At 40.1% G+C, this 20,380-nt stretch overlaps 1 protein-coding gene across 1 annotated transcript in view; it reads right to left on the bottom strand.

The window, feature by feature from the left end:
• CHST9 (carbohydrate sulfotransferase 9) overlaps nucleotides 1-20,380 on the bottom strand; it is a 255,525-nt gene that overhangs the window by 117,300 nt on the left and 117,845 nt on the right. Inside the window, exon 3 of the mRNA XM_003406345.4 lies at nucleotides 5,689-5,730. Within this exon, the coding sequence (XP_003406393.2) occupies nucleotides 5,689-5,730 (42 nt within the window). The remainder of the gene's footprint in view (nucleotides 1-5,688; nucleotides 5,731-20,380) is intronic.

The raw sequence follows: 20,380 nt of genomic DNA, 5'->3' as shown, positions 1-20,380 counted from the left end.
CAATTGTCAAAACTCATTGGACTGAACTCTTAAGATCTGTGCATTCTGCTGTATATAATTTGTGCCTTCGTTTAAAAATTAAGAGCTTCTATTACTCAAAAAAAAAAAACTTTATTATTAAACAACATCTAGAATATTTCCCCATTTTCTAGGCATAAGTTCCACCAGGTGATTCAGAGCAGAAGGATTAAAAATATTCTTATATTCCATACCACTTAGCTGACCTGGTTACAAAGTGTGATGACAGAATTCACGTGTCCATTTCATATAGACAAAGCCTCGGTTTGTTGTGAAGTTCAAAAACACAAAGATTAAGAACTACCAAAAAACCCTGTTGAATTAAGTTTTCCAAGATGAATGTCATTGCCACAATACACCAGCAAGGGGAGTAGTTACCCTTTGAGAAGAATTCCATCTTCATCAGGACTGAATTATTCTATAGGGCACTTTAACAAGACCACAAAATTGACTTTTGGGTGTAGCCACAATGGAAATGACAGATCATTCCAATGCAAAAAAAAAAAAAAATTGGAAACCTTGACCCTCTAGATCACTCTGCACCTCAGTGAGGAGGGGAAAAACACTTGCAGATCAGCTTATTAAAATAATATGTTCATGTAATTCGGGTACTAGGAAAATATTTAAGAGAACAGCTAAATTAACTGTGGGAGGCCATTTTTTCTTTGTTAATCATCACTATATGAGAATATTAACGTATATACCTTCCTCCCTCTCCAAAAGAAAAGGAACCCAACAACTCTATGGTTTATTTTTCTGGATGTGGGGATGATAGCACCAATGTGTGCAGAATTTGCAAGCTGTATAATACCTGGAGTCAGTCTGAGAGTAGGTAAGACTGACAAAGTGTTTCTTTCTTTCCTGCAGTGTAGGGGGTTTTCAGCTGAGATCGTCAGGCTACGAATCTGAAGGTTTGTGCTGCAGATTTTTTTTTTAATATGTCATCATGTTCATCAATTCTTAAAAGATTTGTAAGGCTTAATTTTCACATAAGCTCAGGAATGCTGGAGAAAAGTCTCTAACTCTCTTCCTAACAGCTTTGGTAATCCTGGATTTACAGAAAACGATGTCATGACTGACAATTTGAAGCACACTCCTGGGTGTGTGGAGTGCAGGGCTGAGAGATATGGGCACTTAAAATATGGGCAGCTGCCCCCTTCACTAATGACCCCAACTTTCATCCTAACACAAGAGCACCTTCTTCTCAACCCTCTTCATTCCCCAGAGAATGCGTTCAGAGAAACCAGCACAGTGCACCCTGGAAAATGCTCTGTCCCATGTCCCGGGTGCCTTGTGGTTGGAATTCCGACTTAGGCACAGAAGCCACATTTGCAGCCTGCCTTGCTCGTGCGTACCAGATGCGCTTCCTGCCTTTGAGCCGAGTGAGCACAAGGGCACGAGGTATACATAAGCAAGAGTCCCTTCCAGGGCTGTGCTAAGCCGAACACGCCTACCGAGTGCAGAGCTCCAGGGCTGAGCAAGCACTGGGTGTGTGGACTCATTTTCCGTGGGCACCAGCAGTAGCCAGCAAGGGGCAACTTTTTCTTCCCAGGCACATGCTGCTGCTGCAGCTTTTTGTCAAAATTGGGCCCCTTACTCCAAGAAAGAGTATGCCATCAGTATGTTGAAAGGCATTACCTCTGAGTATGTGTATCCTTTTGCTGGTACATAAACTCTGCCAGAAGATTTTCTTCCAGAAATTCCTAGGAACATTTCTCGGTTCAGTGACCCTAAGAACTGATTTTGAATTACTCTCCACTCAAGAAATAGAAGGGACGGATTTTTGTTAGTCTCTGTAAATGGAGGCCTAGGGGGGTACAGGACTCAGAGTTGGAAAATTTGAGGTTCAAACTCTGTCTTGAACATTTTCTCCCAGTCTCCACATCTGTGATGTTGCAGTTCAGGCTGCAGGTGCTCTTGCTGTCAAGGCATCACAGTACTGGCCCAAACTGAACACTGTCTCACTATGTAGCAAAAGATTTTTAAAAACCAAGGAGAGAAACATGTAAATGAAATGCTGCTGTACACATACTCCTAATTTTGAGTTTGCCAATGAGTGGGCATTAGTCTTCTGTTCTTTCAACTCAGTGGGAAATAAAACAAAAGCTTGCACACTAAGATAAACTACAAAAGGTCCATGGATGTCCAGACGGTTTGCACTGGACTACTAATCTAAAGGGTAGCAGTTCCAAACCACTCAGCAAAGATGCAGAAGAAAGGCCTGGTGATCTGTTTCTGTAAACATTATAGCTAAGAAAACCCTATGGTACAGTTCTGCTCTGTAAAATGGCTCTGCCATGAGTCAGAATCGACTTGACGGCAACAGGTTTGTTAATTTTTGGTTTGGTGAGATATGTAAAAGGTAGAAAAGAGGCATAAAGAAGAAAATATACAAAGACCCAGAGTGGCAGACATGCTGATTCAAGGAGGAAGTGGAAGGAAGGTGCAGTCAGGTCTAAAGAAACGAGATGGATAAAAGGTGTCTGCCACTGTGTTTGTTTTTAATAGAGGGAGCTGTTCCTCTAGCCGATGTAGAATGATGACTGCATACAATCCAGGGAGGAATGAAACAGTAGTTGTTAAGGGCACTGAGGTAGGGCTGGCATGGCACCAGGCGATTAAAACACATTCAAGGAAGGGCTGATGAGCGTTTGTGATGTGGGGCGAAAACAGCGTGAAACCAAGTCCGGAGAATCATCATTTGGTGCTTCCGGGGGAAGGCAGAGATGGGCTGCATGTCAGCACGGCTCCGTGCGGAAGCCCCAGGCGTGGGGAGTGGGGATGTTAAGATGTACTGGAGCAATCATCATATTAGCAGTTTACCACAAGCCGACTGAACGGAAGGCATAGGAACTAAGGTGCTTAGAGGTAAATTTTTTGCAATTCCTTTTGGTATTCACATAAGAGTGGGCTTTGGGAGCCAGGCCTAAGGAGAAAGAGGGAAAATCTTTAGGGTTTTCCAACCCCTAGTGATCATGAGGAGTCCCTGGGTGGTGCAAATGGTTAATGTGCTTGGCTGCTAACTGAAAGGTTGGTGGTTCGAGTCCACCCAGAGACACCTTATAAGAAAGGCCTGGAGATCTACTTATGAAAAATCACATCGGAAAGCCTATGGAGCACAGTTCTAGTACACACATGGGTTCCAATGATTTGGAACCGACTCAACGGCAACTGTAAAACGATTATGAAGATGGCACAGACCTGAGCAGTGTCTCGTTCTGTTATACACAAGGTCACCATGACTCAGAGCCAACTCAATGGCAACTAACGACAACTACAACAGCGAATCTTTGGAATGTATTTTCATAGGAACCTAGAATTTTGTCTGATTTTGGCAAACTACCTCTCCCTCATGCCATTAGCATTAGCTCTAGACCTCAATACAGAATTTACTGGTTGCAATACAAAAAAAAAAAAAAAAAAATTTTTTTTTTTTTTTTTTTGTTGCAATAGGTAAGACTAAATTTCTACTCCCACACTTGGAACTGTGGACACTATGGGTTATCTCACGGGCCACTGTGAAAATGTCCAGTATCCTGTGGAAACATTTAGTGAACCTTGGGACCCCAGGAGAGAAATACAAGAAATGTACCTCACATTTTAAATATCCTTGAGCCTTGGGGACCCCAAGAGAGAAATACAAGAATTATTCCTCATATTTCAAGTATCATTCAAGGAAGATGCTTATATTCATTATTTTCAAAGACCTTGAATAGTAGCTAGCACACTGTATTTAGTGCACCCTTAATGAATAATTACTGAGTGAATCAACCACGCTCCCAAATGAGGAATGTGTCTTACATTAATTAAAACAGGAGTCAATAATGTGCAAGATATAGCCTATATCTTCTTTATTACTGCCATTTGGAAAATTGACGATGTGCTCTAGCAATTCAAATCTCCCTCCGAGGTAAATTTAGTAACTTTCGTGATGGATCTTGGCAGGTCTCTCCTGGGGTCTCCAAGGCTCACTAAACATTTCCGTAGGACACTGGACATTTTCATAGTGGCCAGTGAGATAACCCACTTCTAAGTGTGGAAGCGGAGGCTCAGTCTTGCCTATTACAACCAGTCAATTCTAGAACTGATGCTAATGGCATGAGGGGCAGGTAGTCTACAGGCTTGTGAAACGATCGTGAAGATGGTGCTGAACTGGGCTACATTTCGTTTTAAGTTGGCTTAAATTCTGCTTTTCTATTTCAGTGGATATGGAAAACTTTTTTTTTTTTTTAAGTCCTAGGGCAGAACTAATACTCAAGTGGAAGAGGAGATTGGATATAGACTGGGGTAGGAGCTGTGAGCCAAGGGCGAGAGGAGAGGGTTATACCAGCTATGAATATCTTCCCAACTCTTCTAGACAGATTTAATGGCCTATTCTTTCTGCTCTCAAAGCTTATAAGAAGAACACATCACTTATCACATGAGAAAATTATTTGTCTTCATCTCTGTCTCAACTGATGCGTTACCAGTGCAAGGAAGATAAGATGAACATTTTATCTCTGTATCCATTGAAACAATAAGCATGGCTTCAGGGTAAATGCTTACTGGATTAATGAATGAATAAAAGACTAAATAAACAAATTGTACCTTAGTTGCTACTCTAATTTTTCAACATGCTCCAGGACAAGGAGGACCTGGTCTGATCTGGGGATTATTTTTTCTCATCTCAAATCTTCCCTATTATCCTGAGAATTTGCCTTGTCAGCTTTGTGAAACTCTTGAGTTTTAAAATGAAATAAAAACACTTGCTGTGTGAAATCATGAAAAATACATGTGAAGAAAATGAGAGATAATTTTTCTTAAAAAAGTAAATGCACTGCTGTCATCCAGGTGACCGATGTTACAGGTAAACGACTGAAAAATCAAACTTTACATCTGTACGTTTCTTTAATAATAGGAACTGATCTCCTTCTGTTAATAAATGCTTACACATTACACAATAGTAAACTTCATCAAATTGGAATAAAAGGGTTTGGGAGGTGAAGAGGAGACATGAGAGGCCAGCCTAAATTATAGAAGTCGGAATTTATAGAAAGTCATGCAGTTTTATTGCTATCAGTACTATGATCTGCCAGTAAAATCTGTCTAAGGAGACATCTACTTAATGACATGGATCTTTATTTTACGGCTGAATCTTTTTGCCTAAAGACCACTGTATAGCCAAAGCCCTGAAAATAATATATCCATTTTTATACAGGTTACAGGTGTTCCCTCTATTTTGCTTAGCAAATCTATTCCTTGCAGACAATTCAAAGGTAATTTCAGCTTAGTGAGAGTCCAAAATTTTGTATTATTATAATATCTGAATTCATAAGATTTTACTGTAATTCATAAAGGAAGTCATTTTTGAAAAATAAAGAAGGTAGTCCAATGTCTGAAGGAAGTGTTAAATATTTTAAAAATAAAAATAGGAAAAAAAGTAAAGGTTTTCAAATAAGATGAACATTATTTATCAAGCTAGATATAATGGAAATCTATCTTCAATGCATTGGGCTTCCTTTGTAAATTCCTTGAGGGCAAAGATCATGCTTCTGCCCCAACTTCAAAACTTTATACACCCCGACACTGCCATCTATGCTGTGCTTTCCGACGAAGACAGTTATCAGCTGAAGGGGAGGTGTTTAAAAGCGACCCCATGAGGTTGTCAGATACTCTGGTTTTTCTGCTCACTGATTCTGGGTGTAGGCTGCAAGTAATTTACTGGCACCCATTCTGGAAAGGAAGAAAAAGAAATTCATGTAGTGCCATTACATCTGCAGACTTTTCAAAAACCTTCTGCACCAAAAAACCTCAAAGTCTCCAATATTTTATTTCTAGCAAAGAAAATAATGAGGTGAGGGGAAGTCATAAAATATGCTCTTCCCTGTGCTTCTGAGCTCATGAAGAGGGGATAGGCTTGGTGGCACTCAATAGGAAACTGACATTACCCCCAAACTTTGTCAGAGAAGACTAAGCTCGTATACATGTATATTCTGTGTCAGGGATGGAACTAGGGACTGGTGGAGTGAGCAGAGCTGAAGAAAGTCCACCACAAAGAGGAAAATTTCCCTTGATTCTTGGCATTTTTGAAAAGTATATTCTCTAAGATAACTCTGTGTTAATACAAAATTTTATTTTAATTTTTGCATCCAGTTGAGTAGTTGTGATACATATCTTTGAGTAAAATTGATACTTGGGATAGATAAACCAAGTGCACCTCCTGGATTTGGATATCTAGTGGCTGACTGTAAACAAACTGGAATCTGGGGTAAAAGAAAAAGGCTCTTTGAGGGAAGCAATCCCATGGATATTTAAATCATCCAGAGCTAACAGTAGTTTATTCTGTAGTGAAGAGCTCTAAGAAAAAAAACTTGAGGTCTTCCTTGACCCAGAGGTTTTTCATCCTGATGATCTAGAAGGGCCTCTTTCTGCCAAATGAAGTCTGTGAAAAGACACATAGCATATTTCTTCTTGTTTAGTCATTAATAGGGAGAAAAGCAGAGGCTCAGCTCATTCCGAGAACAATTCTAGAGAAATTAAAGAGGGTAATTAAATGACTACTTAGTCTTGTGCTTTCTGGGTTACACAGTTCTGATTCTTCCCGTAAATTGTAAGTATATAATAGACATTTATCGTATACTCTGTATTTTATATAATATATGCTGTTGTTGTTAGGTGCCGCACAATATAGTGCACGCTACCCCATGTAACTGTTGTTAGCTGCTGTTGAGTTGGCTCCTACTCACGGCAACCCCATGTACACAGAACAAAACGTTGCCCGGTCCTGCTCAATGTGCACACTTGTTGGTACGCCTGAGTCCATACATATTTTGCTTTCTGCATGCTGTCTTTTGTTTTTAACTATCTCATTCAAAGTATGTTGATTAAAACTTGAACAAATACTTAAGAATGATGGGGCTTAAGTGATGGTAGGATTAATTCTCTGTCCTGCTATCCTGTTCCACTTAAATAATCTATTGTCAGCGTGACTCTTGTAACATTGCTTTTCTAATCCTATCTGAGGCAAAAATACTATTAATGCTTGCCTTTTTCAGGTAAAGCTTGTGCTTATTCAGTATTTCACCAAATTTCTTTTGTGTCAAAACATACCAGTTTATACCTTTGTCAATTACATTCTATCTTTAGGATATGATTAAATATATATACATATATATATCTCCAAGGGCATTTTGAATTTTCTTGCTATGTGTTTCCTGGTATGGAGCCCTGGTGCCATAGTGGTTAAGAGCTTGGCTATCCAGCAGCTTTATTTGATTTAGTAATTTCTGTAATTTGGATTAAGTTATTTATAAGTCATTTGTATAGCTCATCAATAAGTTATAGGTCCTACAATACAGCTGATCCCCAGGGGTTACAACTTGTTATGTAATCCACTGTCCAACCTACTGTGATATAATTGCAAATCTGTATTTATGTGCTCACTCATGTAACACTATCATGATTAAGGTCACACCTTCATGGCTTAGTGATGAGAATACTGTTTAGAATCCCCAATTTTCCTGCATGCAGAATTGATTTCATCCAGCATATTCTCATTGTTTATCTAGCCTGTCACTTAATCATGGAAAGAAATTAAATTGGTGTGGAAAAATGGTTATTCAAAACGTCAAATGTGGTTGCTTCTTTATCTCCTAGGATATTCCAGTAAGTTTTTTATTGAATGTATGAGAAATTACTCTTATCAAGTATTGATTTTAAGCTATCTAGACTACAATGATCAAGTCATTTCCAGAAAATTGTGGGCATGACAGGCTCTTTTCTTCCATCTCTATATCCAGTGGATTCCAACTCATAGTGACCCTATAGGACAGAGTAGAACTGCTCCATAGGGTTTCCAAGGAGCAGCTGGTGGATTCGAACTGTTGAGCCTTTTGGTCAGCAGCCGATCTCTTAACCATTGTGCTACCAGGATTCCAATCTCTATGCTGTCTTAAATACAAGGGCTTTGCAAGGTCGTCTGCCAGTTTTTTAAGGGTCTCAGGAAAACTGACATTAGACCACACTCAGGTATAAGACACTCTTTCCAGTCTAGTTGGGCTCTCCACACATAACAGACTGAAGTGTATTAGTTAGTCCAACACACGTCTCCCACACAGTGTTGTCAACCTGTGCAACAGATGGACGGGTTCAGTCTTACTCCTTTTTAGAACTTCCCCGAACCTTTTTAAGTGTCATGCATAAATATGTATTGGATTATACTGAATTTTTAAAATGATATTTCTTTAAGGATCTGATAAAAAGACAAGAAAGTAAAATTTGTTTTTGATTTTATGAATTATCTCCGAAAGAAATGTCTTTCCCACCTCCCCCAAATAGTGATAGAGTGCATAGTTCTTTAAAGGCTGCAGTTATATCTTCTAAATTGTTAATATTTTTTATACATTTTTAATGTAATGACAACCTAGGATGGTGGGATTAATTCATAAAATCAATGTAGACCAAGTTATTTTGTTATACGAGCATATATTAAATAACTAGCAATGTTCTCTCACATTCAGCTGTAAAAATGACTTTAAATGTCAGTATTAAGGTTTGCCTCATAGAGCAGAAATTAATTGGGTTTGGCCAGTCAGTAAAATTAATAAGTTTAAACCTCACATCCAGTGTCCATGTTCTTCTACTGTGCTTGGAAGATTGATTACAGTATTAAAGGCTTAATTTAGTGGCACAGACAAGCTAATGAAACGGGATCTCTCCCCCTTCATCACATTACTTTATTCTGAGTCATTTCTGTTTTCTGTACTGAGGCATGCTTCCCCTGTTGAAACGGGAATAAGCACCATAACGAGTGAATAAGTCTAGAGCTTTGATGAAAATTTTTTTTTTTTAAAACCAGCATTTCACTGATCCTTATCCTGAGGGTTGGAGAGCCCCATGTAGCATGAAAAGCCTGCTGAGCCAGGCAGTGCTCACACTCAAGTGAGAGAACACAAATACTGCCACCATGAACTTCTCTCAGTAGAACGCTAAGTAATTCTCCAGCTGTGCGAGAAATTAAGAAAATTGCTTTTCATCATTCTTGCGTCAAAGACAATACAAAGGTAAGAAAAGGTTGGACAGCTTCCTAATTTGTTGTTAAACTTGAAAGAGGATTAAATTTGGGTTGCCAAATCCCTGATCTCAATAATGACACTTTTTCCTCAGCTCAACTTTGCAGACATGTGATTAACAATACTGTTCTAACTTTACACGAAGATAAGTTGATGCAAAAAATATTATCACAGTGAAGTTTAGGTCTTTCACTATCTAATATTTGACTGTTGGACTTAAAACCTTATCCTGATATTTTCCTTCAAAACAATGAATTGGTCTAACTTTGTCTTTTTTTTTTAATATCTAAAATTACCTGAATGCAGAATTATTAAATCTGTACTAAAAATAATAACAGCTAACATTTATTAAGTCCTTGTTAAATACCAGAAATCCTTCTTAGTGCTTTATGGGAACTCTATCCAAGTTAATGGAAACCCTGGTGGTGTGGTGGTTAAGTGCTGTGACTGCTAACCAAAAGGTTGGCAGTTCGAATCCACCAGGTGCTCCTTGGAAACTCTGTGAGGCAATTCTACTCTGTCCTATAGGGTCGCTATGAGTCAGAATTGACTCGATGGCAAGGGGTTTTTAAAAAATTTTTATCCAGGTTAATATCATAGGAATCCCATGGGAAGATTCCTGGACTTCTGCATATTACATATAGCTCTCTCTTTCCATTTCTGCACTTTCTTAGATCAACCACACCCATAATCATCACTTATGCTTCCCAGTTTCAGTTTCCTAAAGTGGATTAAGAACTTACCAAGCAGAATCCTTTTAGGTTTGTTTGAATTTTTTCCTAACAATATCATCTTTCACACACCTAATTCTACAGCATTTTTTAAAATAAGTCAACTTAGTTGAGTCTTTACAAAACATTTTCATAGAAACAGAAATTCTTTTTTATGAAATCATGTGTCACTGCTTTTTGTAATTTATAACTGAATTAAAGAATAATAGAAACAAGTACAATTGGCACAGCAGGCTTAGTAACAAACACTACTCATTCTTGGTCTACATACACCTCCACGTGGGGGGTCGGAAGTTTGCAGGTGGGCTCGAGGGCAGCAGGTAAGTATCAGTCAGTAGGGGGTACGGAGGGAAGGGAGGATTCATCAGGCAAATCATTTAGGGAAGACCAGTTAAGAGAACTCCTACCGTATTTGATACTTTAGCTGTGTATGCATTACTTTGATAAAATAAAAAATTAAAAAAAAAAGGAAGCAGAAGGAGCAGAGAGTTTAGGTAACTTGTCCAAAATCGCAAAACTAGAGGTGGAACTAGGCATTAACTCAGGAGAGAGATTATTGTCATAGCCTGGGGCGGGGGGGGGGGGGCTTCTGCAACCCAAAAACGGGGCTTTGAGACACTAAAGAGTGGTCAGCAAGAGTACAGAGGACAGAAGCCAGAAAGTGATGAGATAACCTTAGCAATACGGAAAAAAACAAAACAAAAACAAAAAACAGGTGCCATCAAGTTGACCCTGAGTCATTGCAATTCCGCGTGTGTCACAATAGAACTGCACTCCAAAGGTTTTCAATGGCTGATTTTTTTGGAAGTAGATAGCCGTACCTTGCTTCTGAGGCACTTCTGAGTGGCCTTGAATGGCTTGCAGCTGAGAACGTGAACCCAGAGCCCTGTAATTGTGATTTTTCTTAAGCTAACCCTGGTGGCATAGTGGTTAAGTGCTATGGCTGCTAACCAAAAGGTCAGCAGTTCGAATCTGCCAGGTGCTCCTTGGAAACTCTATGGGGCAGTTCTACTCTGTCCTATAGGGTCACCATGAGTTGGAATTGACTCAATGGCAACGGGCTTTAATCCACGTATTACTTGACCTTTTTCCTCACTGGTTCAAAACAAAAAGGGTTTCAGCAAACAAATATGGTCAACTGATAATGCTAACTACTTTCAGAACCGATTTTGAAGGAATCCCAAAGGGAGTCACTTCTCTATAACAAACAGTAAACAACAGAGAAGAACCACTGGTCCAGTGATGCCACGGGTAATCAGGGTTGAAATCAGACTTAGCGGAAATCTGTGGTGATAAACAGCAACTAAAATGAAGTAATCTGAATCTTTCCATCCACTTCCTTCTAATCCTTGGGTTCTACGAGTTCTAAGTAGCCCCAGGAGCTCAGTGGTTAAAGGCGTGGCTGCTGACAAAAAGGCTGGCAGTTGGGACCACCAGCTGCTCCTTGGAAACCCTATGAGGAAGTTCTACTCTGTCCTGTAGGATCCCTATGAATCAGAATCGCATGATGGCAATGGGTTTGGTCTGGTTTGGTTTAAGGAGCCCTGGTAGTGCAGTGGTTAAGGTGCTCAAATGCTAACCAAAAGGTCAGCAGTTCGAAACCACCAGTGGCTCCCCAGAAGAAAGATGTGGCAGTCTGCACTCGTAGAGATTTACAGCCTTGGAAACCCTGTGGGGTCGCTATGAGTTGCAATCGACTTGAGGACAATGGGCTTGGGTTTTTTTTTTTTTTTTTTGATCAAGTCATTAACTTCCTAGCCTCCTAGAAGGCATGTTTTTATAGTGGCTATTTTAAAGTGCTTCAAAATGGATTACTATGTTACTTTATTAAGTATTAATGATTAAGCTTATGTCAGATGCTTTCTCTCAGTTTCTTTTCTTGGCATTTTTGAGGTTATTTTCTTCCAGAAGAAAATTAGAAAGGTATGAAGATTTCTGTGATTTCATAAGGAATTTGTAAAAAAGGCTAAGGTCTCAGGTGGCTATCCTTTTGATAAAGTTATGTGAAATTGTTCAAAATGTTTGTACATGGAACATCGCTTTTTTTTTTTTATTATACTTTAGATGAACGTTTACAGAACAAACTAGTTTCTCATTAAACAATTAGTACACATAATGTTTTATGACACTGGTTAACAACCTCACAACATGTCAACACTCTCCCTTCTCATCCTTGGGTTCCTCATTACCAGTTTTCCTGTCCCCTCCTGCCCTACAGAGGAATCAAATTGACTACATCTGTGGAAAGAGATGTTGGAAAAGCTCAATATCTTCAGTCAGAACAAGGCTAGGGGTTGACTGCAGAGCAGATCATCCATTGCTCATATGCAAGCCCAAGTTGAAACTAAAGAAAATTAGAACAAGTCCATACAGCCAAAATATGACCTTGAGTATATCCCATCTGAATTTAGAGACCATCTCAAGAATACATTTGATGGGCTAAACATTAATGACTGAAGACCAGGCGAGTTGTGGAATGACATCAAAGATATCATACATGATGAAAGCAAGAGGTCATTAAAAAAACAGGAAAGGAAGAAAAGACCAAAATGGATATCTGAAGAGACTCTGAAACTTGCTCTTGAACATCAGGTAGCTAAAGGAAAACGAACAAATGATGAAGTAAAAGAACTGAACAGAAGATTTCAAAGGGCAGCTCAAGAAGACAAAGTATTATAATGACATGTGCAAAGAGCTGGAGAAAGAAAACCAAAAGGGAAGAATACACTCGGCATTTCTCAAGCTGAAACAACTAGAGAAAAATTCAAGCCTCGAGTTGCAATAGTGAAAGATTCTATGGGGAAAACACTGAATGATGCAGGAAGCATCAAAAGAAGATGGAAGGAATACACAGAGTCATTATACCAAAAAGAATTGGTCGACATTCAACCATTTCAAGAGGTAGCATATAATCAGGAACCAATGGTACTGAAGGAAGAAGTCCAAGCTTCACTGAAGACACTGGTGAAAAACAAAGCTCCAGGAATTGATGGATATCAGCTGAGATGTTTCAACAAACGGATGCAGCACTGGAAGTGCTCACTCATTTATGCCAAGAAATTTGGAAGACAGCTACCTGGTCAACTGACTGGAAGAGATCCATATTTATGCCTATTCGAAAAAAGGTAATCCAACCGAATGCAGAAATTATCAAACAATCTCATTAATATCACATGCAAGTAACATTGTGCTGAAGATCATTCAAAAGAGGCTGCAGCAGTATATCGACAGGGAACTGCCAGAAATTCAGGCCAGATTCAGAAGAGGACATCGAACCAGGGATAGCATTGCTGATGTCAGATGGTTCCTGGCTAAAAGCAGAGAATACCAGAAAGATGTTTACCTGTGTTTTATTGGCTAAGCAAAGGCATTGGACTGTGTGGATCATAACGAATTATGGATAACAGTGTAAAGAACGGGAATTCCAGAAGACTTAATTGTGCTCATGAGGAACCTGTACAGATCAAGAAGCAGTTGTTTGGACAGAATAAGGGGATATTGTGTGGTTTAAAGTCAGGAAAGTTGTGTGTTAGGGTTGTATCCTTTCACCATACCTATTCAATCTGTATGCTGAGCAAATAATCCATGAAGCTGGACTATATGAAGAAGAGCGGAGCATCAGGCTTGGTGGAAGACTCACTAACAACCTGCGTTATGCAGATGACATAACCTTGCTTGGTGAAAGTGAAGAAGACTTGAAGCACTTACTGATGAAGATCAAAGACTACAGTCTTCAGTATGGATTGCACCTCAATATAAAGAAAACAAAAATCCTCCCAACTCAACTGGACCAATAACCAACATCATGATAAATGGAAAAAATACTGAAGTTGTCAAGGACTTTATTTGACTTGGATCCGCAATCAACAGCCATGGAAACAAACAAAAAAAAAAAACATGGAAACAGCAGCCAAGAAATCAAAAGATGCATTGCACTGGGCAAATCTGCTGCAAAAGACCTCTTTAAAATGTTGAAAAGCAAAGGTGTCACCTTCAAGACTAAGGTGCACCTGACCCAAGCCATGGTATTTTCAATTGCATCATATGCATATGAAAGCTGGACAATGAATAAGGACGACAGAAGAACTGATACCTTTGAATTGTGGTGTTGGTGAAGAATAGTGAATATACCATGGACTGCCAAAAGAACCAACAAACCTATCTTGGAAGAAGTACAACCAGAATGTTCCTTAGAAGCAAGGATGGCGAGACTATGTTTTCCATACTTTGGACATGTTGTCAAGACAGATCAGTCCCTGGAGAAGGGCATTATGCTCAGTAAAGTACAGGGTCAATGAAAAAGAGGAAGACCCTCAACGAGATGGATTGACACAGTGGCTGCAAAAACGGGCTCAAGCATAACAACGATCGTGGGCTTGGCATAGAACCGGGAAGTATTTTGTTCTGTAATACATGGGGTTGCCATGAGTCGGAACTGGCTCCATGGCACCTAACAACAACAAGGATTGGAAATTTAGTTAATGAACTTAAAAGGAAACACAAATTAAAAAGGGAGAAATAGGGCAAGATCCAACCGCCTTATCTGTGTTGAAGTCTCCTTTTTCAGGGCACCTTGAGTAAAGCCATGCTTTAGCTGACTCAGCTTCATACACTCTGCTATCTGCTGAATTCATGCACGCTCATGCCAGGCTCCCTGTCCAGTGCCCTGCCGTAATCCCACACTTTTTTGCATGCTTGCATGCAGCATACTACAAATTGGGTCATGTCCAGTGAGAGTCTGAGAGAAGTGATTAGCTCAAGAGGCAGCTTTTAACACATGCAAATAGCACTGAAAAGAGGCATAAGGCCTGAGCCCCAGGCCTGACTCTGCAGTTATCTCGTGGGAAGCAGACTGACTCAGCTTTTCTGAGCCACAATTCTCTCATCTTACCAGGAGCCCTGGTGGCTCATTGGTTAAGTGCTTGGCTGCTAACGTAACGGTCAGCAGTTCGAACCTACCAGCCACTCTTCGGGAGAAAGATGTGGGGCAGTCTGCTTCTGTAAAGATTACAGCCTTGGAAACCCTATGGGGCAGCTCTACTCTGCTCTATAGGGTTGCTATGAGTTGGAATTGACTCAACGGCAGTGGATTTCATTTTTCTGGTATGAGTCAGAATGGATTCGTTAGCAATGGGTTTGGTTTGGCCTGGAATTCTCTGATCAATAAAAGATCCTAAAGTCCATTTCAGCTTTGTGAATCCAAGAAATTGGGGGCGGGGGGGGGGAACAGGAAACAAAGCAGGTCTCCATTACCATTCATTTACCAGGTATTCATCTTCTCTGTCGTATTGAGTCTTTCTCCTCCTATTTGATCTCCATAGCAGTTCTCTGAGCTGTGATGGGCTAACTTGCTGCCAGTCTGCTCTACTCTTGCCCTACCTTCTCCTCAGAAGCTTCACTCTCTTTCATTTCTTTCACTCTCACCTATACTTGATTCAGTCTCAAATATACACTTTCAGCATTGTCCTCCCTAGGGGTTCAATTCCATCTCTCCCAATTTCAGCACCCACATTGGTGTCCCATTGTTGGATCCAACACAAATAGCCTTGAATGAAACTCATCATCTTTTCCCAAACCACTAGTGCCTCTGGACTTGCACTATGATACAGACACTCTTCTTACCATTCAGGCTTGCAACTTTGACATTTTTTCCTGCTTCTCCCACCCTCATTTCTTTATATATCTCATAACAAACAAACTCACTGCCTTCGAGTCGATTTGACTCATAGCGACCCTAATATATTTATACTCATCCTTTTTTTTTTTTTTCTCAAACTCCCCACCATTCCAGCCAAGGTCCTTTAGCACATCAAAGCCCAGACTATTGTAACTTTCTCCAAACTGGTATTCCTGATTTCAGTCTCCATTTTAATCTTAATTTATCAAATTAATTGTCTAAAAATTACAGCGCTCATGTTAATCCCCTTCTCAAAAACCTCTATTTGCTTCTCACTGTTAGAGAATCCAGTCCAAGTCTGTAGTCAGTGCTCACTAAAATAGGGACCCTCCTCACCTGTGAAACCCAGAACTTTCCAATACAAATTTTAAAATCCCTGGAATAGGCCTCATCTATTTCTATTTCTAAGCCTGAACCAGCTAACCCTCTTCCTTCTCTTTGAAAAATTTCTCATCCTTCTTCAAGATCTGCAGTTGATGGCTTCATGTCTCCATGTTCAGACTGATGGTCCTCTGAGCTCCTATAGTAGTTTTAGCTCATGTGGGAGTTAGTCAACAACACAGAGCTAACAGCATGTCAGGTGAAGCCCTTTACAAATACTAACTCATTCATTGTTCCTTAACCCTTTGAGGTAGATGATAATACCTGCTGTAGAGGTGAGAATGTGGCTCAGAGAGGTTACTGACTTGTCCAAGTCACAAGGTTATCAAGTGCTGGATCCAGTCCAGGCTATCTGACCATAGACTTCAGGCTCTTAACATTATACCAGATGGTCTATAGCAGCTTCTGTTGTTATATAAATCCTTTTGTGTCAACTGTCTCAACCACAAACAAGCTCATTAGGAGAAAGTACTTTGTCTTCTCTGTAGCATCTGACTAGCTCATGGACACTCAGTAAGTACAACCGAGGAGGTAAAGGTAGCAAGTTTCCAAGCAGAAACAACAGCAAATCTCTAGACAGTGTCTATCATGCTTAAAGCATATACAAGCACACACCTTTTTTCTTGATCTTTCTTATACTATGTTAAAAGTTCTGCATATTTCAGAGATCAGAAAATGTATAATACATATAATAAAAACACCTTATATATTTCCACATTTCAGAATGTGGGTCAGATAATGAAAAAAGAAAATCTTTCAGTGTTACAGCCTCATTCCTTCTTTCTTCATCCCTTTCTCACTCACCCAACAAATACTTGTTTTGTGCACACTGTATGCCAGAACAACAACCCTCTGATTTGGTATGTACGTTTCCATACTAGATGCTAAAAGACAGAGGTGAGTAAGGTAAAGTCATACCAAAAGTAATATAAAGATTGCTGAAATTTACTCTGAACATACCACGAGCTAGTTATTAGGCAAAGGGATTTACAGGTATTATCTAAATTAATCCCCATAATAACTGTATTCGGTAATAGTTTCATTGTCTCAACTTTACATATAAGGTGAGTAACTTGAAAGAGGTTAAATTAAGGAGCTAGCCCAAGGTAGAATGGCTTGTAAGCCACGGAGCTGGGATTCCAGTTCTGGTAGTTTGAGTCTAGAGCCTACACTCTTAACGCTTAAGCCAGACTCCCTCCAGCAGCATACACAGCTACATGGGACCCAGAGGGCATTTGCAGAGTCCATTACATTTCCTTTGGGAAGAATCCCATAAATAGTATCAGGGTACAACAGGAATGCTTCCACTTATCGTCACAGACTTTATCTGAAAGCAGCTGTGTGACCTTTAACAAGTTAACCTCTCACGGCCTTATTCACTTGTAAAATGAAAAATTAGCACCAAATAATCTCCAGAGTTTCTTCCAGACACAGGTCTCCTATCATTCATTCTAAAGACGCAGCTGCCGGCAGTTTCTGGAGTTAGAAGAGCTATGTTTATTTACTAGCACAGCAACCCTCTCAGTCAGGCTTGGCTCCTGCCTTCCTCAACAGCCTGGAAGACAACCCGACTGCCCAATCCGAACATCATTCTGAAAACACCACACGATCTGTCCTTCTCACCACACTTTTCACTATACCCAAGTGTTCAGAAGCAAAGTCTCAATTTCTGAATTCTCTATTATTCTGTTCGGTGGCTACAGGTTTTGCTCTTTGGATGTGAAACCTGCACTCAAGTTCAAAATTGTCTTGTGCTAAGTTCTGGTAGAAGAGGATAAAATAATACACCTGATAAAATAACACACCAATTTGGAATGACATCTGTATCACCCCCCCCCAACTCGTCTGCATCATTTGCGCTTACTTTGCTACCCAATGTGCTCCATGTCGAGCTTTGTTTTTTCCTCTGACATCAAGTCCCCAGGTCCTCTTTGGAGTTTGTGCTAGACTCTTTCTGGTTAACCTCATCCACTCTATTGGCTTCGATGATGAGTATTTTTACACTGGTGACTTCCCAAATCTCTAAGCTTTGTCTCTCACCTGAGCTCCAGGGTCAAATAAAAACGTGTTCAGTTCATGTCCTTAGTTCTTCCCTCGGCATCTAAAACTGAGCCTATCTAAGTATGAAATCCCCTCTTCTCTTCCAAACATGTTCCTCCTCCAGTGTCTCCCTCTCAGTGAATGGACCACTCAGTCACCCAAAGCAGGGGTGTTCCCTCACTGCCCATACACCGTCAATAACCAAGTCGCCTTTATTCTCTCTTCAAACATATCTTGAATACATCCACTTCCCCCACTTCCACTTGCCTGGTTCAGGCCCCATTTTATCTTGCCTAGATAATTGCAATAGATATCTAAGAAGCATCTTTACTTAATGTGTAATTGTTGTTGTTAATTGTGTGGAGTTGGCTCTGACTCAAGGCAACCCCACGTAGAACAGAATAAAATGCTCCTGGTCCTCTGCCATCTTCCCAGTTGTTGGTATGCTTGACTCCATTGCTGCAGCCACTGCGTATTTTGAGCGCCTTCCAACCTGGAGGGCTCGTCTTCCAGCACCGTATCAGGCAATATTCTGTTGTCATCCATACGGTTTTCACCGGCTAATTTTCAGGGGTAGATCACCAGGTCTTTCTACCTGGTCTTCCAGGTCTGTCTTCTGGAAGATCTGCTGAAACCTGTCCTTCATGGGTGACCCTGCCAGTATTTGAAATACCAGTGGCATAGCTTCCAGCATCATAGTAACATGCAAGCCACCACAGTACAACAAACTGACAGATGGGTGGTGGCTTGTATAGTGTTTTTGTTGTTATGTGCCATCAAATAAATTCTGACTCACAGTCATCTCAAATTTAAAGCATCCAAAATAGAAATATCTTTTTATCCTCAGCCCCCAAAACTGGTCCTCTCCTTTTCTATCACATCTCAGCTAAGAGTGTTATTCACCAACTCGCTCAAGCCCCAAACCTAAAAAAAAAAAAAAAAAAAAAAAAAGTCACCCTTTATCCCTTTCTTTTCCTATCCCTCTCCCCCCACCTATCTAATCTATCAGCATATGTTGTCAGTTCTATCTCCAAAATATAGCCTAAATCTAATTGTATCTCACCATTTCTACTGAAACCACCTTGGTTTAGGCCACCTCATTTTTCTCTTGCTTTACTTCAACAAATTTCTAATTGTCTCCCTATCACCACATTTTTTTCCCTAGAATTCCTCCCAAACCAGAGTGCTTAAAAAAAAAAACTCACTTCTATCCTTAAAATCCTCCAGTGGTTTTCCATTGCAATTTTAATGAAACGCAAACTCGTTTCCACAGTCTACCAGGTCCGACATAAGTCAGACACGCTGCCTACATGCTCACCCCTGCTCAGTACACTCTAGCCACACTGGCTTTCTTTCTTGTTCCTTTAACCCACCTAGCTTGTCCTGCCTCAGGGCCTCTGTCTTTGCCATCCCATCTTTTCTCAGATCTCCTCACAGCTGGTTCTTTTGCATCATTCAGAATTCAGCTCAAATACCACCTCTTTAAAAGAGTCCTTCCTCCACCACTCTAGCCAAAGCGGTGCCTCATCTATCACTCTCCAGTATCTAATTTTATTTCTCTTATGGGATAACAATCAACTGAAAATGTTCAGGGAGAAAAAAAAGAAAAAGAAACGCCTACTGAAGCAGGTTCTTAAAATTAGAGACACCAGTTAACAAGTTTAAAATAAAATGCCATATATTCTATATTTATATTCATGCACACAATTCAAAGCCTGTATACTTCATAACCATAACCATATTACAGCTTATATGATACAATATCAAAAGCATATTAAATACAGACACTGAGTGATTCAGGTGGGCTGTCCTCTGTTAGCAGCGTAGCACTTAACCACTACACCGCCAGGGTTTCCAGACAGTGCTAGCAGATTCTAATTGAGTTTCATCTTTACGTCTCCCCACTTCAGTCCTCTGGAGAAGCTCTATGTTTTAGGGCATATTTGTTCTCTGTCTTTTAAATAGGTCCTTTACCCAAGAGGGAAACCCTGATGGCGTAGTGGTTAAGTGCTACAGCTGCTAAGAGGTCGGCAGTTCGAATCTGCCAAGTGCTCCTTGGAAACTCTATGGGGCAGTTCTACTCTGTCCTATAGGGTCGCTATGAGTCGGAATCGACTCGACGGCACTGGGTTTGGTTTTGGTTACCAAAGAGTACTGACTACAGCACTGCCATTTAGAGTACTAAAGTATCACGTCTTACATTACTTATATGAGTTCTGAAGCCAAGTGATTAAAAACAAAATCTAAATTAGTTATCTCTTAGCATTAGTATTTACATTTCCAGCAGCAAATAGGAACTGAATGTTCAATCCTATCAGCTATCTCATGCAAATGTTTAGATTTCATTGTGAACAAGGATCTTTACTGTCTCATTAGTAACAAGGTGAAATCTGAGAATTTCCTAGTGGAAAGAGAATGATGTCTACTTTCCACTGTGCTAGAGATTCTACTGTGTTGACATCAGTGATAATGGGACGGCCTTT

Source organism: Loxodonta africana, chromosome 11, assembly GCF_030014295.1.
Source record: "Loxodonta africana isolate mLoxAfr1 chromosome 11, mLoxAfr1.hap2, whole genome shotgun sequence".
Lineage (NCBI taxonomy): Eukaryota > Metazoa > Chordata > Mammalia > Proboscidea > Elephantidae > Loxodonta > Loxodonta africana.
The sequence above is the reverse complement of the archived record's forward strand: the minus strand, read 5'-3'. Positions and strand labels throughout refer to the sequence as shown.